Source organism: Ochotona curzoniae, unplaced genomic scaffold (genome assembly GCF_017591425.1).
Source record: "Ochotona curzoniae isolate NIBS_2020 unplaced genomic scaffold, NIBS_Ocur_1.0 contig_1274, whole genome shotgun sequence".
In the NCBI taxonomy this organism is placed as follows: Eukaryota; Metazoa; Chordata; class Mammalia; order Lagomorpha; family Ochotonidae; genus Ochotona; species Ochotona curzoniae.
Genome location: NW_024465023.1, coordinates 8,377,069 through 8,400,475, shown reverse-complemented (window position 1 = coordinate 8,400,475; position 23,407 = coordinate 8,377,069). Strand labels below are relative to the sequence as shown.

Below are 23,407 nucleotides of genomic sequence, written 5' to 3'. Positions count from 1 at the left end.
AGTTCCTGCGGGCTTAAGATCCCAAAGATGTGCCATGTGTGCTGCTAATGTGGCTCTTGAACTTTCTAGATGCTGGCACAGCACTGTACACTTCTCACAATCACATTCATGCCTTACTGTTGCCTTTCGATGTCCAGCTGGACAGTACATGCTTACACAGCTGGGGCGAAGTTAGTTAGTCTAGGATTTTGCCCAAGCCTTCAGAGCTGGCAAGCAGAAGCGGTGCTGGGTTTCAAACTCCCAGGTTTCCCTATTCCTCATGGTCACAGGAAAGGTCTGGGATTTGAAGATTCTTCTGGCGGCTTGAAGCTGCTGTGCTTTGAAGGTCATCAATATTTTCTTCACTTCAGCGCCTTCTGTCGCCAATCACAGGTCAATGTGTGACACCAACCCCCAGGCCCTTCTCCTGATACACCAAGGCCGAGGCTTCTAACTCCTGGCTCCTCTGCATGGCCCAAGGTTCTAGTTCTGGTGTCCGCTCCAATCCCTTTGCAAGACTGCCTTCAGGCCTGGAGAAGAGAAATCAGAAAGAGCTTTCAATTCACAAAGAATAAATGTAGTACACTTCGACCCTCCCCACCGTAATCAGAGGCCCACACAGGTGTGTCTCTCTCTCAACTATGTAGTTAGTATTCAAAATTACAAATAAATAAATGATAAAAATAAATATAGTGGCAAAAACCCAGCCCTTTTCCTCTTTTTTCTACCTCCAACAATGCCACCTTCTAGGCTCTCAACAAGCAGATCATTTCTTTCCTCAACTCCGCTCACCTTTCTGGAACAGCCCAGAGCGGACCAGAGGGCCTGGCTTTGTGAAGAGAAGAAGAAGGGGGAAAAAAAAAAAGGTGAGCAGAAAAAAAAAAAAAATCTTAAAAAAAAAAATCAGCCAACAACAACAATAGAAAACCCAACCCTCCCTAGTATTAGTTCAAAACAAAGCTTTCACTAGTTGGGTCTCTAAGTTGGTTGGGACATATCTGAGCACTAGAGATATTGTGTGTGTGCTGGGCAACCAGGGAAGGCAGTAAGGTAGGAGGGGTGGTCTCCAGTTTGGAGGACTCCTACAATCCTGGGTATAGTAGATGCTGAACAGATGCTGGCATGTGAGAGGGCTTAAGGCAGGGAGTGAGAAGTAGGCTTGTCAATGAGTCCTGGGGAGCTGACTGCAGGGACAGCCCTGAGAGAAATGATCCCTTGTTCCCTGTGGACGTGAGTCTGAACATTCCATGTGTCTTCTGATGTAATTATAAACCAGGCCAGTTCTGGAAGCTGAGGCCTCATTTCCTGCCCCTGTGCCTGTTCCCTCCTGGCGGGGTGGGGGGGATACTGGTGTTATCTGTCAGTGTGAGAGATGCTGGCATCCTCCACATACCTTCTGTAGACCATCCCTCCCTTACTGGCATTTGGGAGGGATAGAGAGAAGTGGGAAGCAAGGAAAGTAAAAGGTAGCAGGTTAGAGTCCTTGGAGACCCCTTGAGTGGGGGCCCACGATGTGGGAAGGACAATGTACCTGCTGCATTGCCCTTGCAAAAGGAGGGCTGAGGTTCAGGTGGCAGAGAAGGGCCAGGTTCACTACCTCCTGTCTCTACTGGTCTATCCACATGGACGTTTTCTGGGGCAGGGAGTGTTTGGGATCAAGGAGTAGGATGAAGCAGGTCCCAGCAAGTTCCCATAGAAGGAGACCAATGTGGTTAGAATGAACTAAGGGGGGATGAAGAAGGGGAACAGGGGAGGACAGAGAGGGGACAAAGACGGGTTCGACCATGGGGACCTTGCTGGCCACACTAAGGACTTCAGCTGTTTCCCAGAGAGAGGCAGGAGCCATGGGAGGGTAGTAAGCAGAGGAGTGATGGTAAGTCTCTTAGAGCTTAGCAGGGTCCCCCGGCTACTGAAAACAGAATGCAGTCTACTGGGGGGCGGGTGCAGGCTGCAGGCAGAGAGCAGTGAGGAGGAGGCTGTGGCTCTAGGCCAGGTGACTCACGAGTGTGCTGGTTGTGGAAGTGGTGAGGAGAGGAAAGGAGAGGGTGGATTTGGGAAGTATTGTTAAAAACAGAGCTGATAGGATCTGTTGAAGAATGAGAATCTTGGGGAGCCTGAATAGGACAAAGATAATGTCTAAATGAGAGGAGGCAGGAAGGAGTCCCCGGATGACTACTTGCCACCAGCTTGATTTTTTTTTTTTTTAGGTGAGAAAAAAAGTTTCTCTTGTGCAAGCCCCCATTACTTCAGGCTTTTTTGTTGCTTGCAACTGCAGCTGTTCCCTCCTGATACGTGACCCCAGCTTGGACATGAGGAGAACAGGGGGCGGGGGGCTGCTGTTGAAACAACTGGCATGCAGTGGCTGGTCAGTATACTCTCCCAGGATGCAGAGGTAACCAATGAACGGACATGGTCTGTGGACTCAAGCAACACTTGGTTCCCACAGGTGAGGCCTGAAAGGGAGGGTGAAAGAAATTCTTTTGGACAGAGCAAGCAGAAGAAACAGAAGTCTTGGGAAAGGGAGCAGAGATGGGGAGAAAGGAGGCTGAGTCACTGTGGAGTGTGGAATGTGGAGCTGGGGTGGAAGATGACTGTGGTGTGCGATGGCTTTGGCCAGTGTCTACCCAAACGCCTAATCAGCTCAGGCTGAGCCGAGGTAGAAAAGCTAATCCTACTGAAAGTTTCATTTTCTCACTTGGTCATTCCTTCAACAACAGTGCCAAGTGTTGGAGAATGCTAAGAATCAGTGTCAAGGAACACTAAGAAGCCATCAGCGGGGGACATTCTTGGCTAGTGGCATCACTCAAAGACTGGGAGATGAGTAGCAGGGAGCCAGTAACTCTTGGCTTTCTTACATTTCATCTTAGGATACAATCTAGGCTTCTGGGGATTCCGGGCTTTTCTGCGGCAATGGGAGTCATAAGAGATTAGGGAAAAGGTAAATCCATCCCGAGATGGATACTCTTTCCATTGCTGCCTACCATTTTGGTCTGTGGCTAGGCACAACAGCCCATGGTGCCTAAGCACCATCCTTCACCTCTGGCCTCCTTATTGGCTACTCCAGCCTTTCTCCAACACCACCTACACCGCCCTATGTGGTTCTCTGCTCTTTCGCATCTTGCCTCCAAGTCCTCCCTCTGTCCCGCTATACTTTTAGCCTTAGTATAGACTCATTCCTTGCTAGCCCGGCCCTTTGAGGTCGCGCCCCCTTTACCGTGGCTCTCCTATTGGCTATCCGTTGCCTCCCTCTTCACTCCCGCCTTCATTCTCCATCATCATTAGCCCTATCCTCCACATTCCCGCCTTCTGGACGCTCATATCCTGCCTCCTGATGTGATTCTAGACTCTGTACTGTCTAGTCTCGTCTTGGTACTGCCTCTTGAAGCGACATTGTAGCGCACACTCACGACACGCCACATTGGCTCACTGCAGCCATTCTCGTCATCCTGCCCTCGCGTCATCTGCGTGCGGCTCCCCATTGGCTATGCGGTCTCTATCTTCCTCCCCCCCCCCCGCCCACGCAAAAGGCGAATCTCCCACTTTTTGGGCCTCTCGGTCCGCTTTCTGCTGCTCTCATGCTTGCAGCCGTTCTGCTTTTCCCCTCCACCCAAATGTCACTTCCACTCAGGTCTCTCCATGGACTATCTGACTTCTCACTGCATCCCGCATCCCGTAGCATCCCTATCCTGGCCTCCCCATTGATTCTCTGATCATCCCGCCTCCTGCACCGCCCACTCTCGGGCATCTCCATTGGTTGCTTGCTTCCCCGGCTCGCAATTCAGCGCCTGCGTCAGCCGCGCACAGCTGCCCATTGGTTCCCTGCTCTATCCATCTTCATCTCAGCGCCTACGCCCCCCATAAGCCCACCCCCCCGCGGTGGCCTTCCCATTGGCTGCCCGCCCCTCCAGGCCCTGCCTCCGCCGGTTGCCGCCGCCGGTGCCGTCGGTGCCGCCGCCGCCGCCGCCGCTATGGCGCGCACGGCCCCTGTGGAACCCCCGCTGCGGCATCCCTCGCCCCCCTCGCCAGCCGCGGGAGAGCCCCGCGCCTCGGTGGAGGCGGCGGCGGCCCCGCGGAGGGTGCTGTTCGCCGACGAGGCCCTGGGGCTGCCGCTGGCGCAGCTGCGCCGCTACCGGCCGTGGGGCGGGCCCGGGGCGGGCAAGATGGCGGCGGCGACCGGGCAAGATGGCGGCGGCGGCGGCGGCGGTGGCGGCAGCGGGGCTGACGAGGACGACGATGGCGAGGATGGGGATGAAGGGGAGGAGGAAGAGGAGACCTGTTCCGAACCCTCGCCGCTGTGCCCCGTCCCCGCTGGCGGGGGTTTTTACCTGGTGCCCACATTTTCACTGCCGCCCGCGCCGGGCCGTCTGGAGCGCTTGGGGCGAGTGATGGTGGAGCTGGAGGCGCTGCTGCCGCCTCCTGGAGCGGTCCCCGGGGGTGCCGGGGTGTGGGTGCCTGGGGGACGCCCGCCGGCGCTGCGCGGTTTGGTACGCGTGCTGAACCGCTCCTTCGAGAAGGCGGTGCACGTGCGGGCCTCACACGACGGCTGGGCTTCTTTCTGCGACCACCCAGCACGCTACGTCCCGCGCAGCCCACCTTGGGCCGGAGCAGGAGGAGCAGGAGCAGGAGATCCTATCCTGGATCCGGGGCTCAGCCTGGGACCCGGGCAGGCAACTGCCTCCTCGCCCGACGACGGCGGCCGAACCGACCGCTTTGCCTTCCAGCTGCCCTTTGCTGAGGGCGCGGGCGATGGGGCACGCCTCGACTTCGTGGTGCGCTATGAGACCCCCGAGGGCACTTTCTGGGCCAACAACCACGGCCGCAACTACACAGTCCTGCTCCGGATCGCACCCGCTCCCACACCCACTGATGCCGAAGGGCTGCCCCAGCAGCAGCAGCAGCAGCAGCTGGAGCCACAGCCCGAGTGCCAGGGTCCCGTGGAGGCAGAGGCCAAGCAGCTGAAGAGCTGCATGAAGCCGGTGAGGCGCAGGTAATGTGCCGGCGCCACCTCCGCCAACACAGGGCCGTGTCTAGGATAGGGGCCAAGTAACCCGGTCCCGGCACCCCTCAAGGCCTGCTCTCCAGGAGGGGAAATGGGTGCATTAGGTTAGGCAAAGAGTGATGAGGGTGTGTATGAGAGGCACTGGTATGCATTAATTCGGTGATTGAGTTCCCCCATAAAGCCCTTGGACAAGGCTGACATCTTCCTTGTCCGCGAGGATGGGACAGACTCCTGTTGGAGATCCATAGGGACAAGGTTAGCTGCCTAGCAGAGAAAGTGAGGGGATAAATGGGCTAGGGAGTGGCTGTTGTAGGCATGGTGCAACAGGGAGCTTTCTGAAGAGGTGAGTGCTGGATGATAAAACACCTGTGCAGGTGTGGGGGTTGGTGGAGTTAGTAGGAAAGGGAGCAGGGAGGGCTTTGCTGAGGTGCAGTTCGAGTCCTGGATGGTAATGGACAATTCTGTGCAGATGTGGAGCACGAATATTACAGGATGAGCAACAACAGGTTCAAGGGTCCTGAGGTGGGCATGGGCTTGGTGTGAATGATGTGGGTGGGGTGTGCTGGAGTGGAGCGAGCAACAGTGACATGGCAGCATAGACCCAGGGGCTGGCCACCAGAAATAAGGAATGTGATCCCTGCCCGACAGCAGGAAAGTAGGGTCTCTGTGGTGGAGAACATGGTTGGGGAGGTGATGGTTTCCCAGCTTTTCAGGTTCAGCCATATCTGACCTTGAAGTCTGCACATGCTCGTTACTGTTGTGCTCTTGGGTGAGGCCGGCAGAGGGAAGCAGGGACTCTGGTAGAGGGAAAACCAGAACCAGATGGGGACTGGACTTGAAGCTCATGCCTTTTGTATTTTTGCCACCCTACCCATAGCTGTTCCAGGGCTAGGAGAAATAACCAGCTAGTTGTAGCCCAGGAGGCCTTAAATGCTAGCTTTTCCTGGGTTGTTTCCTCTCTGAATCTGTGAGGCCTTCAAGGGCCGCAGCAAAGCCTGATGATTTGTTGTGGTCCGCCAGGTGTCTGCGATCAGTAGATTAGCCCTGAGAAGTATCTATTTCCCTGCTCCTGGGAGAACTGGGGACGGGGAGAGGGAAAATGCTATGTGGGACCTTGTGTGTGTTTGATCAGAAGCCGCTGGCTGCAGCAAGGAGGTATTGGTGGCATCTGTCAGTCCCGCTAGGCTCTGGGCTGTAAGTGGTTCAGAGATCAAGTGCATTGGGCTTGGTGGGCAGATGTGCCCTGGGAAAGAGAGCCAAATGGCAAGCACCTGCTCACCCAGGACCTGTGCTGTTGCATCTCAAAACCTCACGTGGAGGGAGCAGGCAGTCTTCAGAGGATGCTTTCTGCTGTTACATTGCCTGGGCAGCCATCTAAAACCCTGACCATAGGCCATTGTCAAACACACTGTGCTTCAGGGGCCTTGCTATGCAATTGAGATAATTAGATCACCTTCACAGGCTACGAATAAAAGCACCCACCCCAACCAACCAACCAACCAACCAACCAACCAGCAACTGAGCCTGTCTCAAAAACAGTGTCTTAAGGCTGTTTTAGCTAGTAGGAACATGGACAGAGTCACATGTCCTGTTCCCCTGGATTCTTCCTTCTGAGTTTAACTACCCAGCGTCAGCTGTAGTACAGTCTCGCCTCAGTTTCCTCATCTGCTAAGTTGGTCTGGCAGTTCCTTTGTGTGATTGGATTGGATGTGGCAGACAGTCACAGATACTGGAAGCCTAGGGGTAGTAGCAAAAGATAGAGGTGGCTGGCATTTATGGATCCCTGAGCTAAGGGTTAGGTCTATCCTCTCCTTTGGTTTGCTGTGCATGCTGTGTGATAGGGGTAGGGATTATATGGCCATTTATTTAATCAAGCCACTCAGCCAGGAATGATGGAATAAGGGAGGAAGTTGTTAGGAGCTTTTGCTTATTTTAAACAGTTGATCCTCATGAAGGCCTGGTAGGATTCAGCAAATTCTAGATTTCAGTGTTGATGTTCCCAACATGTGATACTTTTCCTTTTATCTTTTCTCTCTCTCTTTTTTTTGGGGGGTGGTGCGGGGAGGTAGCTTTATTGGTGTGTGCTCACATAAGGTGTTACTGATATTCAGGGCACAACTTCATGGATTTGTCCACATCGTAAGCACTTGTGTCACCATTGCCCACATCAAGGCATTGATTGGTTCCTTGCCCCCATTCCCGCCTTACTTCTCATCTTAACTGGCAGTCGTGGGAGCCCAATCTGTAAGATGTGACAGTTTGGGGTAACAGAGTTTGGTCATTTTTAAAGAATGTGAAAGGAAGGGAACAGAGAAATCAAAACCTTGCAGGGCCAAGGTGGGTGGAGAGGGTGTTTTTCTTTTAAAATACATGGGTGGTTTTAAGGAGAAATTGAAGCAGCTTGTGCAGACAATTGTTTTGGTATCTGGCCCTGGGTCTGTGGTTCCTAACATGACTTGTGAGATTATTTTAAGTGGGCAGATGGCTTTTTGATAGCTTCTTTCCCTTTTGATGTAAGCTCTTGCAAAGGGGTGGCTGGTGCTCATTGCAAGATCAGCGATAAGGTTTTCTTTGTAGGTTGGTGGCTTTCTCGGCGAGAACATTTCAACTTATTATTGTATCAAAACCTGTGTGCTGCGTGAGCGCTGTTGAAGAATAGCTACCCTCTACACCCCAGCCCTCCTGGGAAATGTAGAGGATCACAGGGGGATAGCCTTTGCCTGTGGAAGCACCGAGCATCCCAGAGGGCTTCCTGTTCAGGATGTGTCAACTGCTGGCCCACTGTGTGTGGGTTGTGGCTCTGTCAGGTTGGGAGCATGGGGGAGGTCTGAGGTAGCCTTCAGGATACAGGTCACAAGTGCAGAACTGCTGGACTGGACTTTGGCTCCCTTCCTTTCCCTGTAATCCCCCTTCCCTGTCCCAAGGCTTAGAGAGCATCTACCAGCAAACATTTGGTAGGGGCTTCCTGGATGTTGGGCTTGGTGCTGGCTTGAAGCAGGGAGAAAGAGAGGCTGACAGGTACTAAGGGCACTAGTGGCCAAGGGCTCATGGTAGAGAATTGGGTGGGAGGGGACAGGTGTCAAGGACCTGTGTTCTGCGTAGGTACTTTGCTGAGTTTGTTTGTTGTTGCGAACTCTCGTTTAATCCTGACAAGGTTCCCTCTGACGTAAGTGGTTTTGATCCCTCTCTCCTGGATGAACAAACCCAGGCTCCCAGACTCCAGAAATCCCTGGGGTCATATGTAGCAGGAACCTTCCTGATCCACTGCTGTGGCTCAACATCCTTAGGACGTGGTCCTGTTCCTCTTAAGAAAATAAAGACTGAGGAAGACTCACTATGTGCCCCATTTCCCCAGGTCTGGCCATCTGCAGACTTCTAATCTTATACCTGTCTGAGCCGTCACCAGGTGTTATGCCAAAGGGCCTTGCTCCTTCCTGCCCCAGGGCCTTTGCCTATGCTGCTTCCTTCACCAGGAATGTTTGTCTTGTGTTGATCCCTCAGTTCTAGGAGGACTTCCGGAATGAAGCCTCTCCACTTCTGCCCGTACCACTACCCCCGCTCCTGCTTCTGCAGACCCCAGTTTCACAACGCTGGTTGGCCCAGCAGACCAGCAGTTTGAAAATATGACAGAGCATGTAGATGAGCATCACCACAAGTTCAAGAGCGTTGACCACCCTGCCTGGGAGTTTTTTCTAATTTACTCTTATCTTCTCTCTGATGGGCCCCCTCCAATCTTTTTTCCCTTCAGGCTATACCTCCTGCTTCCAGAAAGCAAAAACAGAAGCTGTAAGAAGGGCACTACCTACAACTTGGCAGCTTATGCCACCGACTTGCAAGTTGATTTCCCTCCCTTGTGATCTAGGTGAGGAGGGAGGGCTTCGTTCCCCTCCTCCCCATTCTGGCCAGCTCCCTTCCCCATGCCCTGGGTCCTGATGGCTGCAACTTGCTCCGTAGCTGGACATCAGCTACCCCCTTTCCTCTTCTGGCAGTTGTTCTGCCTTCCTCACCTGGTCCCTCTGCTGTCTCCACTGTCTCTCCTTTTGCCCCCACCCCCTGCCCTGGCCAGCACCTGCTCACTCCCTCCCCATGTATAAAGTGTGGCCTGTGCTTTTCTTCCTCTCCTCCACTCCTTGCATCAGCTAGGTAACACACTGGTTTCTCTTGAGGTGGTCTATTATTCTGACTTCAGATATTTTTCTTCCCAGGCCTTGGGGCTATACTCTGCTGCTTAACCTTCCACATTCTCTGGCCCTTCTTTTCTTCCTTGCTTTCTTTCTTTGCTTTGGTCTCTCATTTCCTAACTCAGTGTCTGCATTTAACTTGTACCCCAATGATTCCTCCCAGCTCCACTCTAGCTCACCTTGCTTAGGGGCTGTGTTCATCACCACCTCAATGGTTCTGGAGCAACTCCTCACACCGCATACCCCTTTCCTTGCTTGTTTGCCTTCTGAGCTTCCTTAAGCCCTCCCTGATGCTGTGGTAGGCCCCCTGTTCTCAGGCATTCTCTCTCTAAAAGGTATTACCACCAGTCTAGGTTCAGTGGGTTATTGGATGACAGCCCAGCTAGACTGTAAGCTCCATGAGGGGTAGGAGCCCAGTCTGCTCTCATTCAACGCTGTATATCCCCACAGGCCTGCCACAGTGCCTGATCCTTAGCAGATACTCAATAAATTTCTGTTGAAAGACTTGAGTTTGAGTTTTTTTGTTTTTTTTTTAACGTCTTCCCTCGCCTGACATCGGAACTTTCCTAGCAGGGTTTGTGTGCCCTTGCATCTCCAGGACCTGCCACTGGGGCTGCTGCACAGTAAAATCTCGATTTTATAGGTGCATCTGGAACTCGGTGGTTGGATCTTATATGCACTAGCCAAGGTGGCGACGTTATGGGGAACTACAGTGCCCACAGTTGAAACAGGACATGGAAGAGGTCAGCTTTGTTTTATAGAGCCATTCCCTTTGATTCCACAGAAAGCTGGTGTGGGGGCGTCATGGTTAAGGAATCATGAGACCACTTGCTTGAGGGAGTGGCAGAGCTGGAAACTGAGCCTGCATGGTCCTGCTTCAGGGCAGTGGGACCTTGGCTTCCTATTCACTCAGTGCTCTGTAAATAATTTTCAAATATTCCTCACCTCTGCCCAGCAACACACTGAAGTAGGTGTTATTATTCTGAACCTTTTTATGGATGAGGAACCTGAGTGGAGAGGCTCAGTAACTTCCCTCAGGCCACACAGCAGGGGAGTGGTATAGCTGGGCTTGGTCCAGATTCCATGTCCTGACCCCTCATTGTGACAGGAAATCAATCTTGCTGGGTTCCCACAATAAAGAACAAAGGGAACAGTGACAGCACGGCAAGTAAAGAGTGCAGCACCATGTGCCATCCAGGTAAGGCTTGTTTGGTGCGGTTTGCAGTAGTTACATGCACTTTGTTGCTGAGTTACAGTGTGACACGCATGTCTTACTGTGGTTCATGGCTAAAGAACCAAGGCAGTACTGTGAAAGGCCCCGGTGCAGTCACCTGCTCACTCTCCACTCACTGGAGCGTGTGTGAAGCATGGTGTTGAGGCGGACCCACATGCTGGTGTAGGCAAGGTGGTGCTCCACATAACTTGGCACAGGCTTTCACAGCCGCCCCCAGGCTTTGCTCTTTGGAGAGCAGACGTCTTGGGGGAAATGGGGTTCCAAGTATTGTGGGAGAGTCAGCATTCTCATCAACTTGGTACTCCATGGGAGCCACTGGTTGCTGAGTTTCCCTTTGGGTTTCAGTGCCTGACCCACTTTGGACTGGGTTCTTTGAAAATGGGAGTGTACACAGAGGCCTTGGGTAGCTGTGTTGGTGGCAGTGATGTGACTGCTGTGAGAGGCTGCTTGACTTCTACTCTGCGCTTATCAGTCCTCACTTGCAGACTTTGAGACTCAGACCATCCTCCTCTCCCTTCAGGCCTAGGCTGGGACCAGTACCATCTTTGTTTTTGTTTTTCAGCACTGTCTCCTTCCAAAATCTCAACCCGCCCCACTGGGACTGGGTGAGGTTGGAGGCAGTTAAGTCTCCCAGGCAGGAGGAATTTTTACCACCAGGATATAGGTGCAGGTCTGGGATGCCCCCTGGATGGCTTGAGTAGCACACCTGTGCCATTTGATGCATAGTCAGGACGTCCCAAGTCTCTGTGCCCTTGCCCATTAACCACCTGCCAACCTGGAGGGGGCACAAAGTAGCATTTGTGAGACTGGTGTTGAAGGAGCAGGTCTCCTTCTTGAAAATAGGCACACTGTAGGGACAGTTTTGTTCTTAATCTCTCTGCCACTTTTTTTTTTTTCTAAGAACCCCTCTTCTCTGTTATTGCTCTGTGACTCAGTCTGCCTTTGCACTTGATTTCTCTTACTGTCCTCGTTTTGAGGAGAGGCATAGGTACCCTGGGTGTTTGCTACCAAGAAAGACACTTGAAGGATATCTGTTGTTATCCTAAGCCCACGATTTCAAAGACTGTCTTCAAAGTGGAGTCCTCTGGGGACATTATCGCTGTGGTGGTGTGGTGGCTGTGTGGTCAGCGGATGTCCTTGAGCCTTGGTTCCTGCATTTGCAAACAAAAGCAGAGTGTTGTTGGGGGTGGGGTGGGGAGGGCAGGTGCAAAGGTTTTTGAGCAGGTGTGCAGTGCATGGATGAAAAGGGCGATGTTGGAGGAGGTGGCCCTGAATGCTTCCTTACAATTCTCTGTGGTGGTGATGGGGAGAACCACTTGTTTGCCTCTGTTGGCTTCACAGGTTTTGAGATTGGCTGAGTTTCTTGACCTGATTTTTGAGCATTTCCTTTCTTTTGTGCCTCTCCTGGATCAGTAACTTGGGGATCTCTGAAGGATGTCTTTTGTGCGTGTTTTTCTTTTCTTTTTTCTTTCCTTCATCTGACCTTTGGACTCCTTTTCCTGCAGGCTGGCTGGTTGGCTGCCTGCTGCCTGAGTCCTTCCCTTTCCCCTGTAATGTCGATGACTCTGTCATGACTTACAAAAATGCTTGGTTGTCATGCATGTCAGGACTGGGCCAGAGAATGGGGTTGGGGGCAGGAGTTGGGGAGTAGGGGGACTGATGGCTGGCCTCCCAGACTCACCCCAGGCATCAAATGTGTGGCATTTGATGACAAAACCTTCAGTAGGATGTGGCCTTACACCATAACGAAAGGATACTGGGCCCTATCAGCACTTTCAGACTTTGGATCTGCATGGTTGAAGCCTCTCCCTAGATTGCTTATGAAAAGCAGTTTATTGTGGCTGCCCTATGTCTTGGGGTGGAGGTCTGTGAGCCATTTGTCCCTGGACATAGACTGGGAATGAACAGATGGATGAAAGGCTGGGATGAACAAATACCGGTGTGAATGTAGGAAGGGAAGGCTAGTGTCTGTTACTGATGCTCGCATCTGTCTACCTCCAGGAAGGACTGGACATGGTATTGGATAAGACCCCAGTGTCTCGTTCATGAAGCATCCAGAAAGCCTGAGTTTCTTTTCGCCCCATAATTTAATTTTTTTTCATATTAATTACAGAGTTGAGAGAGTTGCCAACTCATGTGGACTAGGGGAGGGAGGGTTGAGGTTTAGAGGAAGGGGAGTGAGACAAATGTTTCAGTTCTTTTTATGCCCCCCCCCTTTTTTTCTTTCCTGTTTCGGCTGGGGCCCAGAGGGGTGGGGAAGAGAGAGGAGGAAGGGAAGGGAGCTGTTCCTTGTTATACTATTACATCAGTGCCTTGGGATGAAGATGGTTATTTAATGTCACCTTAGAGACCCTGATGTGGGGACGAGTGTTCTGAGGTTGTCACTTGAGTAGTTTTGATAGTTCTGAGACATTGTTTAGTTCGTTGCACCAGGGTAGAGAACATCTTTCCGAGGTCAATTTGCTGACCAGGTGCACCTTAGTGTATCCACAGATGTAGATAGGTACCTCAGCACCTGGCCAGGACAGTTGTTTGACTTGTTCTATTTTCTGATGAGGTACTCAATGTCCTGTTGGCTTAGATGAGCTAGCTGTTCTGTCCTTTGTGTGCATCTGGGCATGCTATCCATTGCGCGGGCGTCAGCAACTGAGGAGGTCCAGTCCTGATATGTGATCTCCAAGGTCGGACACATATTTTGTGATTTTTTTTTTTTTCCCTGAGGCTGGGACTTGAGCCCAGCAGTCTAGTTGAAGAATCCTCCAAGAAACCTCACCTGGGAAGTCCTCAGGCTTGACTTTCATTTGTGCCAGTTGGTATAGGGTCAGGTTTGGTCTATTTGCTGCATCAGGCGATGAATGTGCCTGCTGAATGCAGTTGCCTGGTCCGTCCTGCCCCTAGACCCATCTGTCAGGTGAATTAGCAAGTGCTGCATGTTGTGGACTAATCCAGCCCAACCCACCACAGTCCTGGTCCTGACACACACCCTTGGGTACCTCAGCATAGTTAGGGTGACTCTGAATAACCCTTCTTACCGCTGGTTTTGTGCGTTCCAGTGGGTGCTGTGGCCTAGTCCAGCCCGGCCCTCCCCAGCTGCAGCTCCCATGTGAATCAGCAGGAAGGCCTGAATTTTGATCCTGGCTATGTGACCTTCACTTAGAACAACAGTCCCTGACAGCACACTCAGGATGCTGTACGATGTACAGGTCAGCTTAGTGACTGCGCTGACGGCAGTTGGTTAGGGGTTTTCAAAACATTTCAGTTGATTCCAGAAATGTCAACACTGTCACCTTGCCCTGCAGGAGGATGCCTTGCGTCAGTTCCTCTCAGGTCTCGGAACACGTTATCCTTAGTGCCTCCCTCCCGGGAGACCTTGGACACTCACTTGTGGGGCGAAGAACAGAGCTCGCTCCACTGTGAGGCCCCGCCCCTGGCAGGATCTTGCTGAGATAACGCGGGGCTTAGGCCGTCCAGGGGTCCGGCTGGTTTGGTGGAGCAGGAACAGGACTATAACTACTCCTGTTGCTTCAGCCCCTGCTCCCTGCCAGGCCCTGGGATCTGACTTCCTAGCTTCAGTCCCCTCGACTCCCCACTGTGCTAGGTGTGCACGTGCTGGCTCTGTTGTGCTCTCTGTTAACAGGTGAGGAGGAACAGTGAGCTGTTGGAAGGAAGTGTTGGGGGGGTGGGAGGGCAGATGGATGCATGCAGTATCCTGTGACCCCCTTCTCAATTCTGTTTGCATTCTCTCCTTTTTCACCTGCCCTTTCTTGGCAAATATGGCTTCTTGCACAGCTGGGGAAATATCCCCTAGAGAAATTGATAAACCAACACCCCCCTTTCCCCTGTGTACTTTCTGCTCAGGTTTGCTGTGTGCCTGCAGCATGAAATCGACTATCTAGCTGCTTAGGAGGAGGGTCTGGCTATCTAGATGGTGGCAAGTGCGTAAGATGTTGAGGGTTAAGTAGACTATCACAATGTCTCTTCCTGTTAAATGGACTGAGCCAGTTGTGAGGTGATGGCCTTTGGAGCTAAATGATCTCGGGCAGCATCTGAAAGGAGTTTGTAGAAAACGGTTGCAGTGGTTGTTTCTGGCTGATGTGAAGCCCCCCCCCCCCCCCGTGCCCGCTTCTCTTGATAATTTTCTTGCTTAAGTTTTGTATAATGAGTCTGGGAATTTCACGGTCAAGGCAGCAGAGGAGAAAATGGCAGCTGCCAGGCAGGGATGGGTTATGATGGAAGGTGGCAGACCTGACTGCTCTGGGTGATAGTTCCGTGTGCTCTCTGTGCCCGACAGGCCTGTCGAAGAGGAGCTGAGGATGAAGAGCACAGATGATAGTAGCCCTGCTGTGGGTAAGCCATTGGTGAACTTCACCAGTTTGAGCCCTTATCTACAATGTCTTCTTGTCCTGTGTCTGGTCTTAGTCTCTCTCTCTCTCTCTTTTGGTAATTCTTTGAAGAAAAAGAAACATCTTTATAATATATATATTAAAAAAATCTTAAATGAAGCCAGACTTGGCAATAATCCTTGAAGCTGAGTCCCCAGATATGAACTGGAAATGGGCGCTGAGACCTAGGTGCCTCAGTCCCTGCAGCAGCCAGGGCCTCCCTCTATGAGCAGCCTTTCCAATGAGTGGGAGTGGACACTGACCCTGTTACTGTTTCCTATAACTGTGGTAGAAGAAACAATGGGAAATGATGCCTGGAGATAGCTTCTCTCGAAAGGCCTTCACTCATAGAGTTTGCATCCTTGGCTTTTTCTCATCAATGTTTAACATTCAGATCATATTCTCCTGAACTGCTGGGCAACTTGTTCAGTCTGTGTGTGTGTGTGTCCCATTTTTGTATGTTGGGAATCTTAGGATAGACCATTTTGGATGTGTTGCAGTCATAACAAGAATCACGGGAAAGATGAAATTGATGTGCAAAATTAATCACATGAATAAAGAAATCAGAAGTAAAGATGGGAAAATAAAAGGCATCCCTCCCTCTCCAACCTTCACCACCCCCCTGCCCTTCCTGAGGTGGCCTAGGAAAGCTTCTGAGGCAGTAGGTGCCAAATGGGCTCAAAGGGCAGCTGTTCAGAACTGGAACAGGACTGCTTATCCCTCTGTCTTGCCCCAACACTTTTCTTCTCCTCCAGCAGAGTGTCCCAATGTTCAAGAGTCAGTCGGTCCACTAGTGGCTCCCACCCCTCTCCGTCCGTGGCCGCAGATGACACTGCAGGTAAGCAGCGGGCCTTGGCAGGCAGCTTTAGAGTGTTCTGCCCAAGTGGGGTGGTGACAGCAGGGTGGGAGAACTCTCAGTATGAGCACAGTGAGGCTAGGCATCAGGACTGAGCCAGTTGCGGATCCTCCTAGCACTAGAGGATGGACCACCTGAATCAGAACCTGATGGGGATGGGGAGAATGCAGCTATCCACTCCAGGTTTAGAGACGTTTCCCTTGGAGGGTCACCCAGAAGTTTTTAGAGGGCTGGCTGTGTGCCGAAAGTGCCATCACAGACTCCAGGCAATATGGTGCAGCCAAAACAGCTGTTTTCATGAGGCTTGTACGTTAGTGGGCTGAGACATGATACAAGACTAGTCCAAGTATATGATATTTTAGATGACGGTAAGTGTTAAGGAAAAGAAAAAAGAATATGAAGAGAAGCCCAACTAGGGTAGGGAGGCTGGAAGGGGAAGCATTCCAAGATTAGTAGCATGTCAATGTAAATGCCAAGAAAGTGAGACAGGGAGTCACATAGATAACTAAATTTTTGGCGGGGACATCCTGGGCCAGGTTCCCAAAGTAGGGCCGGGATTAAAGCATGAGGAGGGGGAATGTCAGGGAGGTGCTGGCCACAGGGAAGCTTTTGGCTCTTTTGTGTGTGTGTGTGTGTGTGTGTGTGTGTGTGTGTGTGTGTGTGTGGTGGTGGGGCTGGCCACAGAAGGTCCTTAGTAGAAGGAGGAATGTAAATCTGATTTCTTTTTGAATCCATTCCTGCTGCTGCACTGCAAATAGACTGAGAATGAGGCTGAGAAACAGGGGTCTTGGGTGGTGGCAGCAGAGGATGGGAGGAGGTTCGGGTTGCCGTGGGTGGCAGGAGAGGGACATTGTGGAAACAGTGTGCATGTGTGAATGTGTTACAAAAAAAAAAAAGACCCGCTTTGTTACTAAAATGGTCAAATGGATTAAAGCAAAGACTAGTAGAGTACCGAGAAGCAGGGTAGACCATCATGGAACTTCCACAAATACCAGAACTCTTCCATTATGCTCTCTTAGACTCAAGTCTCCTCCCCATGGCCTGTGGAGTTGTATTGGAAATAAAAATCTAGACATCATCTCATTCATAAATACTTCAGTTTGCAGCTCAGAAAATTAAGAACCCTTAGAAAAACTTTTATCTCCAACCCTCAGAAAAAATAATTGTTCCTTAGTGTTATCAAGTGTTAGGTCACTGTTCAATTTTCTTTCTCTCAGAAGTGTTTTAGAAGTCCATTAGATTGCTTGATGTTTTCAGATTAAAAAAAAAAAAGTCTTTGTTGAAAAGAAAAAAGAATCTTGTTTGTCGTGTGGAGTTTTCCTGTCTGTATTTGTCTAATTGCATCCAGGTGGAATGCTGTTTCCTATGATTTTTTTTATTAAATTTTAAATGCTATTTAATTAGTCTTTGTGAAACTATTGGTTTCATGCATTTATCACATTTAATTTGTTGTTAATTCAATTTAAATAGCATTCACTCTACTCAATCCTGTTCTCCCTTCCTTTATTAGCTGAAATTTTTCTATAAACACTCTCACATCAGCTTTTTGGCTACTTTTGAGTTTATATGGGAAATCAGTGTAAAAACTTAGTTTTCCCCCTTTTTATTGACCAGGAAAAAAAAAGACTTTCTCCACAGGAGACCAAATAAAAGAATTTTTGGTTTTGTATCTTTGTGAGCACCTGGGGATTCTACACAAGTTCATTGGGTATCAAAACATGCACTTGGGGGGAGAAAGAACAGGCTCCTATCTGTTGGTTCACTTCCCAAATGCCCAAAAGTCTCCTCCCAACCCCCAGCCCCTAGTTAGAGCTGAAGCAGAAGCTGGGAGCTCAATCTAGGTCTCCCTTGTGGGTGGCAAGGACCCAAGTATTTGAGTTATTGTTATTGCCTCCCAGCAGGGTTTGTATTGGTAGAAACCTGAAGTCAGGAGTAGAGCTGGGACTTGAACCCAGGCACTTGGGAATGGAATGCAGGTATCCTAACAGGTGTCTCAGCTGCTGGACCAAGCACCTGTTTCTAAAATCATCTTTTAATTCTGTTTTCTGTGCTTTTTTTTTTTTTTACAGTATCCTTGCATTGATGTTGACCAAGTTCCTCAGCTTTGTAGGAAGCCCCCTCTTCCTTTCCCCCTCATTTTATTGTGTTAATGTAGATGACCATATCGCCAGGGTGCTCTCTAAAGGCATTCTCTGGCAACCCCTGTGGGCTGGGTATGGTCCCTCTCTAGTCCTTTCTGTCTTTGCTTATTCCATCCCCCACCTTCATTATTTTTCTTTTCTCTCTCCTGCCCCCATGACTCCAGGTTTCTGAAGTCACCATGGCCAGCAGCCTCCCAGAACAAGGTGATATCCCCAGAAGCAGTCCGCCTGTGGCTTTTACCGAGGTCCCCCAGGCACCAGCCATCCGGATCCCTCCTGCCTCCCCTCTCTGTGGCTTGAGCAGCTCACCCAGGGACCAAGCCTCGGGGCCCGATGCAAGTGAGGGGGCCACCAGCCCTTTCCTGGAGCCTGGCCAGCAACAGGTGGAAGCCATGTGGGAAGTGTCCAGTGAAAACGGAGGGGATCGGAAGGGCCCCACAGCAGAGGCTCTTATGGATGAGCCCTCCGGGGGGCTGGAGGCGGTGAGTGGGTTGGAGGAGCTGCTTGGAGAGGACACCATCGATCAGGAGTTAGAGCAGCTCTACCTATCTCACCTGAGTCGCCTGCGGGCTGCTGTGGCTGCAGGTGGGGCAGCGGGTGGCGGGGAGGGTCCCACCGATGGGGCCACATCCCCCAGCCAGCCCCTGGGCATCCTCACAGACCGTGACCTGATCTTGAAGTGGCCTGGCCCGGAGCGGGCCCTGAACAGTGCCCTGGCTGAAGAGATCACGCTACACTACGCCCGCCTGGGGCGTGGCGTGGAGCTCATCAAGGACACAGAGGACGCTGATGATGATGGGGAAGGTGACGAGGGACTCCCCATCACACCCACCAGCCCTGAAGGGGACAGCCCCAAGGAATCGCCTCCAGAAATCCTGTCTGGGGCCCGTTCAGTGGTAGCCACCATGGGAGATGTGTGGCTCCCGTGGGTGGACAGATCGGGGTATGACAGCTCTGCAGTCCTGGGTACAGAGGATCAATTCACTGGAGAGGCAGAGAAAGGGATGGGCCAGGAAAGTGACTCTTTGCACAGCACCAGGGGGATAGCTGGGGTGACCCGGTCCCCAGGGGAAGCTGGGACACGGGGCATAACAGAGGTCCCCAATGAGTGGGCAGGTGGCTTGGTTCCTTTACCTGGCAGGGAGCCTGCTGCCCTGGCCTTTCTGCGGAGGCAAAATCCCAGCCCCTTTGGGCCTTTGCGGGCTCAAGTCTATCTGTCTGATGTGGTCAGGCCTCCAGTGAGCAGCCAGGATGAAGAGGGTGCAGGCTCAAACCTGGAGTCCTCAAAGAGCTCCCATACCCTAGCAGCCCCTACAGAGTATGTGTGTTTAGTGCCTCCCCAGCTCCGGGGTCCCTTGACTCAGACTCTGGGAGTCCTGGCCGGACTGGTGGTGGTCCCTGTGGCTCTGAACAGTGGTGTATCCCTCCTGGTGCTTGTGCTGTGCCTCTCTCTGGCCTGGTTCTCGTAGGAGCTGCTTGTGGGATCAGCAATAACAGGCGCCCCGCTCCCCCCCAACTCTGGGTTCTGGGGAGGAGCAGCCCCTACACCACTCCAGAGGGATGAGATGGGACCTGTGGCCTGCACAGTTAGGGGGACCTCAGCCATTTGCTTCTGAAAATGCTTGACTGGAAAGAGGCCTTCCTGCCCTGGCCCAGAGCTCTCCACCGGGCACGGGCTCCTGCTGTGAGGCTAAAGGAGAGGAACCTGGGGCTGGTGGATGGTATGAGTGAGAACTTCTAGAATGGAACTGGGCATGTTCCCCCCTGCTCCCTGCCAACCTCCCCCCTGCCCTGCCCTGCCCACCTCCCCCTCCCAAGCCTGTATTTATTTTTGTATAATTCTCTGGATGAGGGAGAGTGGTCGTGAGCTGGTCTTGGGGCACAATTACCCAGAGATATATTTATTAACAGCCAATCTGTGCAACCTGCTGGAGCTTTATTTTTAATTTAATTTATATAGAGTACCTATTATTATATGCCACAATAGAGCTCTATGAGAAATGATGTGTCTTGCTGTGCAGTGGTCTCCTATCGGGCCTGAGTGTGCAAGGTGATCATGTTCGGTGGTGGTGGGGAGGACCATGGTGGGCGGGGCGGGGGGCGTGGTCACGCTTGCTGCTGCTGCTGCTGCTGTTGCTGCTTCAATATGTCCTCGGGGATCTGTATCTCTTCACCTCATGGTCCTAATACATGTGGTCCTTTGATCTTTTTACATTGTGCCTGTGGGAGCCTGCTTGTGTGTAAATGGATGATGGTGGTGGGAGGAAGAGCAGCAGCCGCGGGAGGGTTTGGTGTGACTCATGTGGCTGCAGTGATGGCTGTGGCTGTGGGGACATCGGTTGTGAATCAGCCACACAAGGTTCTGAGGTTACTGCAAAGCAGTCTTTGACACCGGCAGGGAGCTCCTTCAACCTTCCCCACAACCACCCCACCTCAAGATAGGGAAGGACCTCAGAAAGGAGCAAGGGAGTGCTGTGCAGGGTAAGGTCCTGCCTGAGGGACTGCCTGCAGTCATCATGTTTGTCCTTAACAGGAGAAACCCAGAAGCTTTCAAAGAAAAGGCGAGATCTATTTCCTGCATGCAAATAAAAAAAAAACTTGCATAGTCAAAGAAGACACCTTATATTTATTTACTTCCATTTACAACAAAGCTTTTTGGAAGCCAAGTCAATTCCTGCTTTCTGAAGTTCTACCTTCACCTCATGCTTTTCTGAAATGGCCCTCTCATAAGTTTTGCCCCACCACTTCAGCAAAAACTGCTGAGTTCTCTAATCCTCTCTTTGTGGTAACCACAGGTGTCAGAGGTCATCTGTAAATATTTGTTCAAAATTTATTTGAGAGGGAAGGAAGGAGAGAGACCACTCCCACCCCTTCGCCGCCAGGCCCAGGCTTGTGTAATAGCAGGAAGGTGGCGTCAGGAGCTGTCAGCAGATATTGAACCCAGTACTCCTGTGTGGGCTGCAGGTGGGTTAAAAAATGCCTGCTGCTCAGACCTCATTTTTATTGATATTGCAGCAACGCTTGACACAGTGGACCATCTCTGCCTTGAAACTCTTCCCGTAAGGACATCATACTCTCCTATTTTTATTTTCTTCCTCATTGGTCACTCTTCTAGACTAGTACAATGCACATAGTAGATACTCAGATACCCACTGAGTGAAATCAGTGAAGGACCAAAGAAATATTTATGGGGAAGAAGCTGAGTGCCTTGTTCAATGTGAGAAGCTCAGTCCAGCTGAAGTGTGGCCTAGCCAACCTCTTCTCTATTTCTGAGGACACAAAGGAAGGAGTTCATGGTCTCGTGGGGCTGGCAGACACAGAATCTCAATGCAGTGTGATCAGTGCCTTAGCAGTGATAGCTCCAGAGGGGATGTGGGGGGCCTGGCGCAGGTGCTGAGCCAGGTGTGGGTGCTCTGGAAATCTTTGCAGCATGTGATGCTTGAAACTGAATTGTCAGAAATGAGACAGAATCTGCCAGATGAGGAAGAGGAGAGGCAGGCTGATCGGCAGGAAGAGCACTGGAGATTGGAAGCTGAACCTGGCAGGTGCAGGCAGGTTAAATACGCCCACAGGAGCGTGTCTTACTGTGGCTTAGTCACAGACATGTGCCTATGGCCTTCCATTGATGTCACGATGTGATGATCATTGTTGTAAAAAGGCACCTGCATCCAGGTAGGTTGGAAAAAATCAGATAAAATGGACCCAAAGCTGCCTCAAAAAAAGGTCTGGAAGGCTTGAGTCATGCTGCTGCTGTTAAGCTAGCAGATTGGGTAGGCTGAAGTCTTCCCACACATGAACTGCCTCAGATGGCTTGGTTGGTGAAGCAGCCAAGAAACCATTCCTATTTTACAAGAACATTCCAGGGTGCCAAAAATCACGGAGCATGCTGAGTTACTTTGAAGATTTATTTATTTTTGTTAAGCAGATTTACAGATTTTCCATCTGCTGGTTCACTCCCCAAGTGGCTGCAACAGCCAGAACTGAGCTGATATGAAGCCTGGTCTCCCATGTAGGTACAAGATCCCAAGACTTGAGTCATTCTATACTGCTTTCTGAGGCCACAAGGAGGGAGCTGGATGGGAGGTAGAGCATCTGGGACTTGAACTGGCATCTATATGGGATCCCAGCTTAAAGGGGGAGGATTATAATTGAGCCACTGGGCCTGGCCCTACTATGTGTGTGTTTAAAATTCAAAATAGGGCCTGGTGCAGTGGCCTAGCTAAAGTTCTTGCCTTGAATGTGTCAGGATCCCATTGGGTGCCAGTTCTAATCCAGGCAGCTCCACTTCCCATCCAGCTCCCTGCTTGTGGCCTCAGAGAGCAGTGGAGGACGGCCCAAAGCCTTGGGACCCTGCACCTGCGTGGGAGACCTGGAGGAAGTTCCTGGCTCCTGGCTTTGGATTGGCGCAGCTCCGGCTGTTGTGCTCTCTTGGGGAGTGAATTATTGGATGGAAGATCTTTCTGTCTCTCCTCCTCTCTATATCTGACTTTGTAATAAAAATAATATTAAAAAAATAAAATTCAAAATAATCTACCAGTTAGTTATTAGGTAATTTAAGAATTTAGGAAGATTTCTGAATACAAAATCTATTTAAAAATTATATGTCAACATCAGATGGAAAGAATATTTTAATAAAATACCAGTTATGAATTATTTAGAAAGTAAAGAGAGGGCAACTTTTTTTTGGAAAAACTTGATAGACTTATTTAGATTTTTAAAAATTTGAACTATATATTGGGATTGATACCTTCCATTTGCTGGTCCACTTCTCAAAAGGCTGTAACAGCCAGGGCTGGGCCAGGCTTCACCAGGAGCCTAGACCTCAATCTCCCACTAGGATGAAAGAGACAAATACTTGAGCCATCATGTGCTACCTTCCAGGTTGCATAGAAACAGAGTAGCCAGAATTTGAATTAGGCACTCCATCAGGAAAGAGATGTAGGCTTTCCAAGCAGTAACTTAACTGGTTTACGAAATGTCTGTCTCTCCAATTGATATTTTTTTTAAAGAAGAATATGAGCAAGAGAGAGCATGTGAGAGACAGCGAACTCCTATACGCTGCTTCATTTTCTAAATAGCCACAAAGGCCGAAGCTGAGCCGATCTAAACCCAGGAGCTTCCTTTGGTGTCTCACATGGGAGCAGGGGCCCAAGGACTTGGGCCATCTTATGCTGGTTTCTTTCTTTCTTTTTTTTTCTAATATTTATTTATTTTTATTGGAAAGGCAGATATACAGAGGAGGAGAGACAGAGAGGAAGATCTTCCATCCAATGGTTCACTCCCCAAGTGATCTCAATGGCTGAAGCTGAGCCAATCCGAAGCCAGGAGCTCTTCCGGGTCTCCCACATGGGGTGCAGGGTCCTAAGGCTTTGGGCCGTCCTCCACTGCTTTCCCAGGCCACAAGCAGGGAACTGGATGGGAAGCGGGACTGCCAGGATTAGAACTGGTGACCATATGGGATCCCGGCATGTTCAAGGCAAGGACTTTAACCACTACACTATCGCGCCGGGCCCCTTTTGCTGGTTTCTTAGGCCACAAGCAGGTGGTTGGATTGGAAGTAGAGCAACTGGGACTTAAACCAACATTTATATGGGATGCCAGCACTGCAGGCAGTGAGCTTTTCTCATTTCTCAAC

At 50.9% G+C, this 23,407-nt stretch overlaps 1 protein-coding gene across 1 annotated transcript; it reads left to right on the top strand.

The window, feature by feature from the left end:
• The first annotated feature begins 3,947 nt into the window (after positions 1-3,947).
• On the top strand, positions 3,948-19,974 carry PPP1R3F (protein phosphatase 1 regulatory subunit 3F). The gene is made up of 4 exons (XM_040998674.1): positions 3,948-4,966; positions 14,685-14,740; positions 15,531-15,613; positions 17,937-19,974. The coding sequence occupies exons 1-4, from the start codon at positions 3,948-3,950 to the stop codon at positions 19,239-19,241; spliced, it is 2,463 nt and encodes an 820-aa protein (XP_040854608.1). The 3' UTR covers positions 19,242-19,974.
• Positions 19,975-23,407: the final 3,433 nt, after the last annotated feature.

Coding starts and splice junctions, on each gene's coding strand:
- PPP1R3F (XM_040998674.1), top strand. CDS start 3,948: ATGGCGCGCACGGCCCCTGTGGAACCCCCGCTGCGGCATCCCTCGCCC. Junction 14,741..15,530: donor TGATAGTAGCCCTGCTGTGG/GTAAGCCATTGG, acceptor CTTCTCCTCCAG/CAGAGTGTCCCAATGTTCAA. Junction 15,614..17,936: donor GGCCGCAGATGACACTGCAG/GTAAGCAGCGGG, acceptor CCATGACTCCAG/GTTTCTGAAGTCACCATGGC.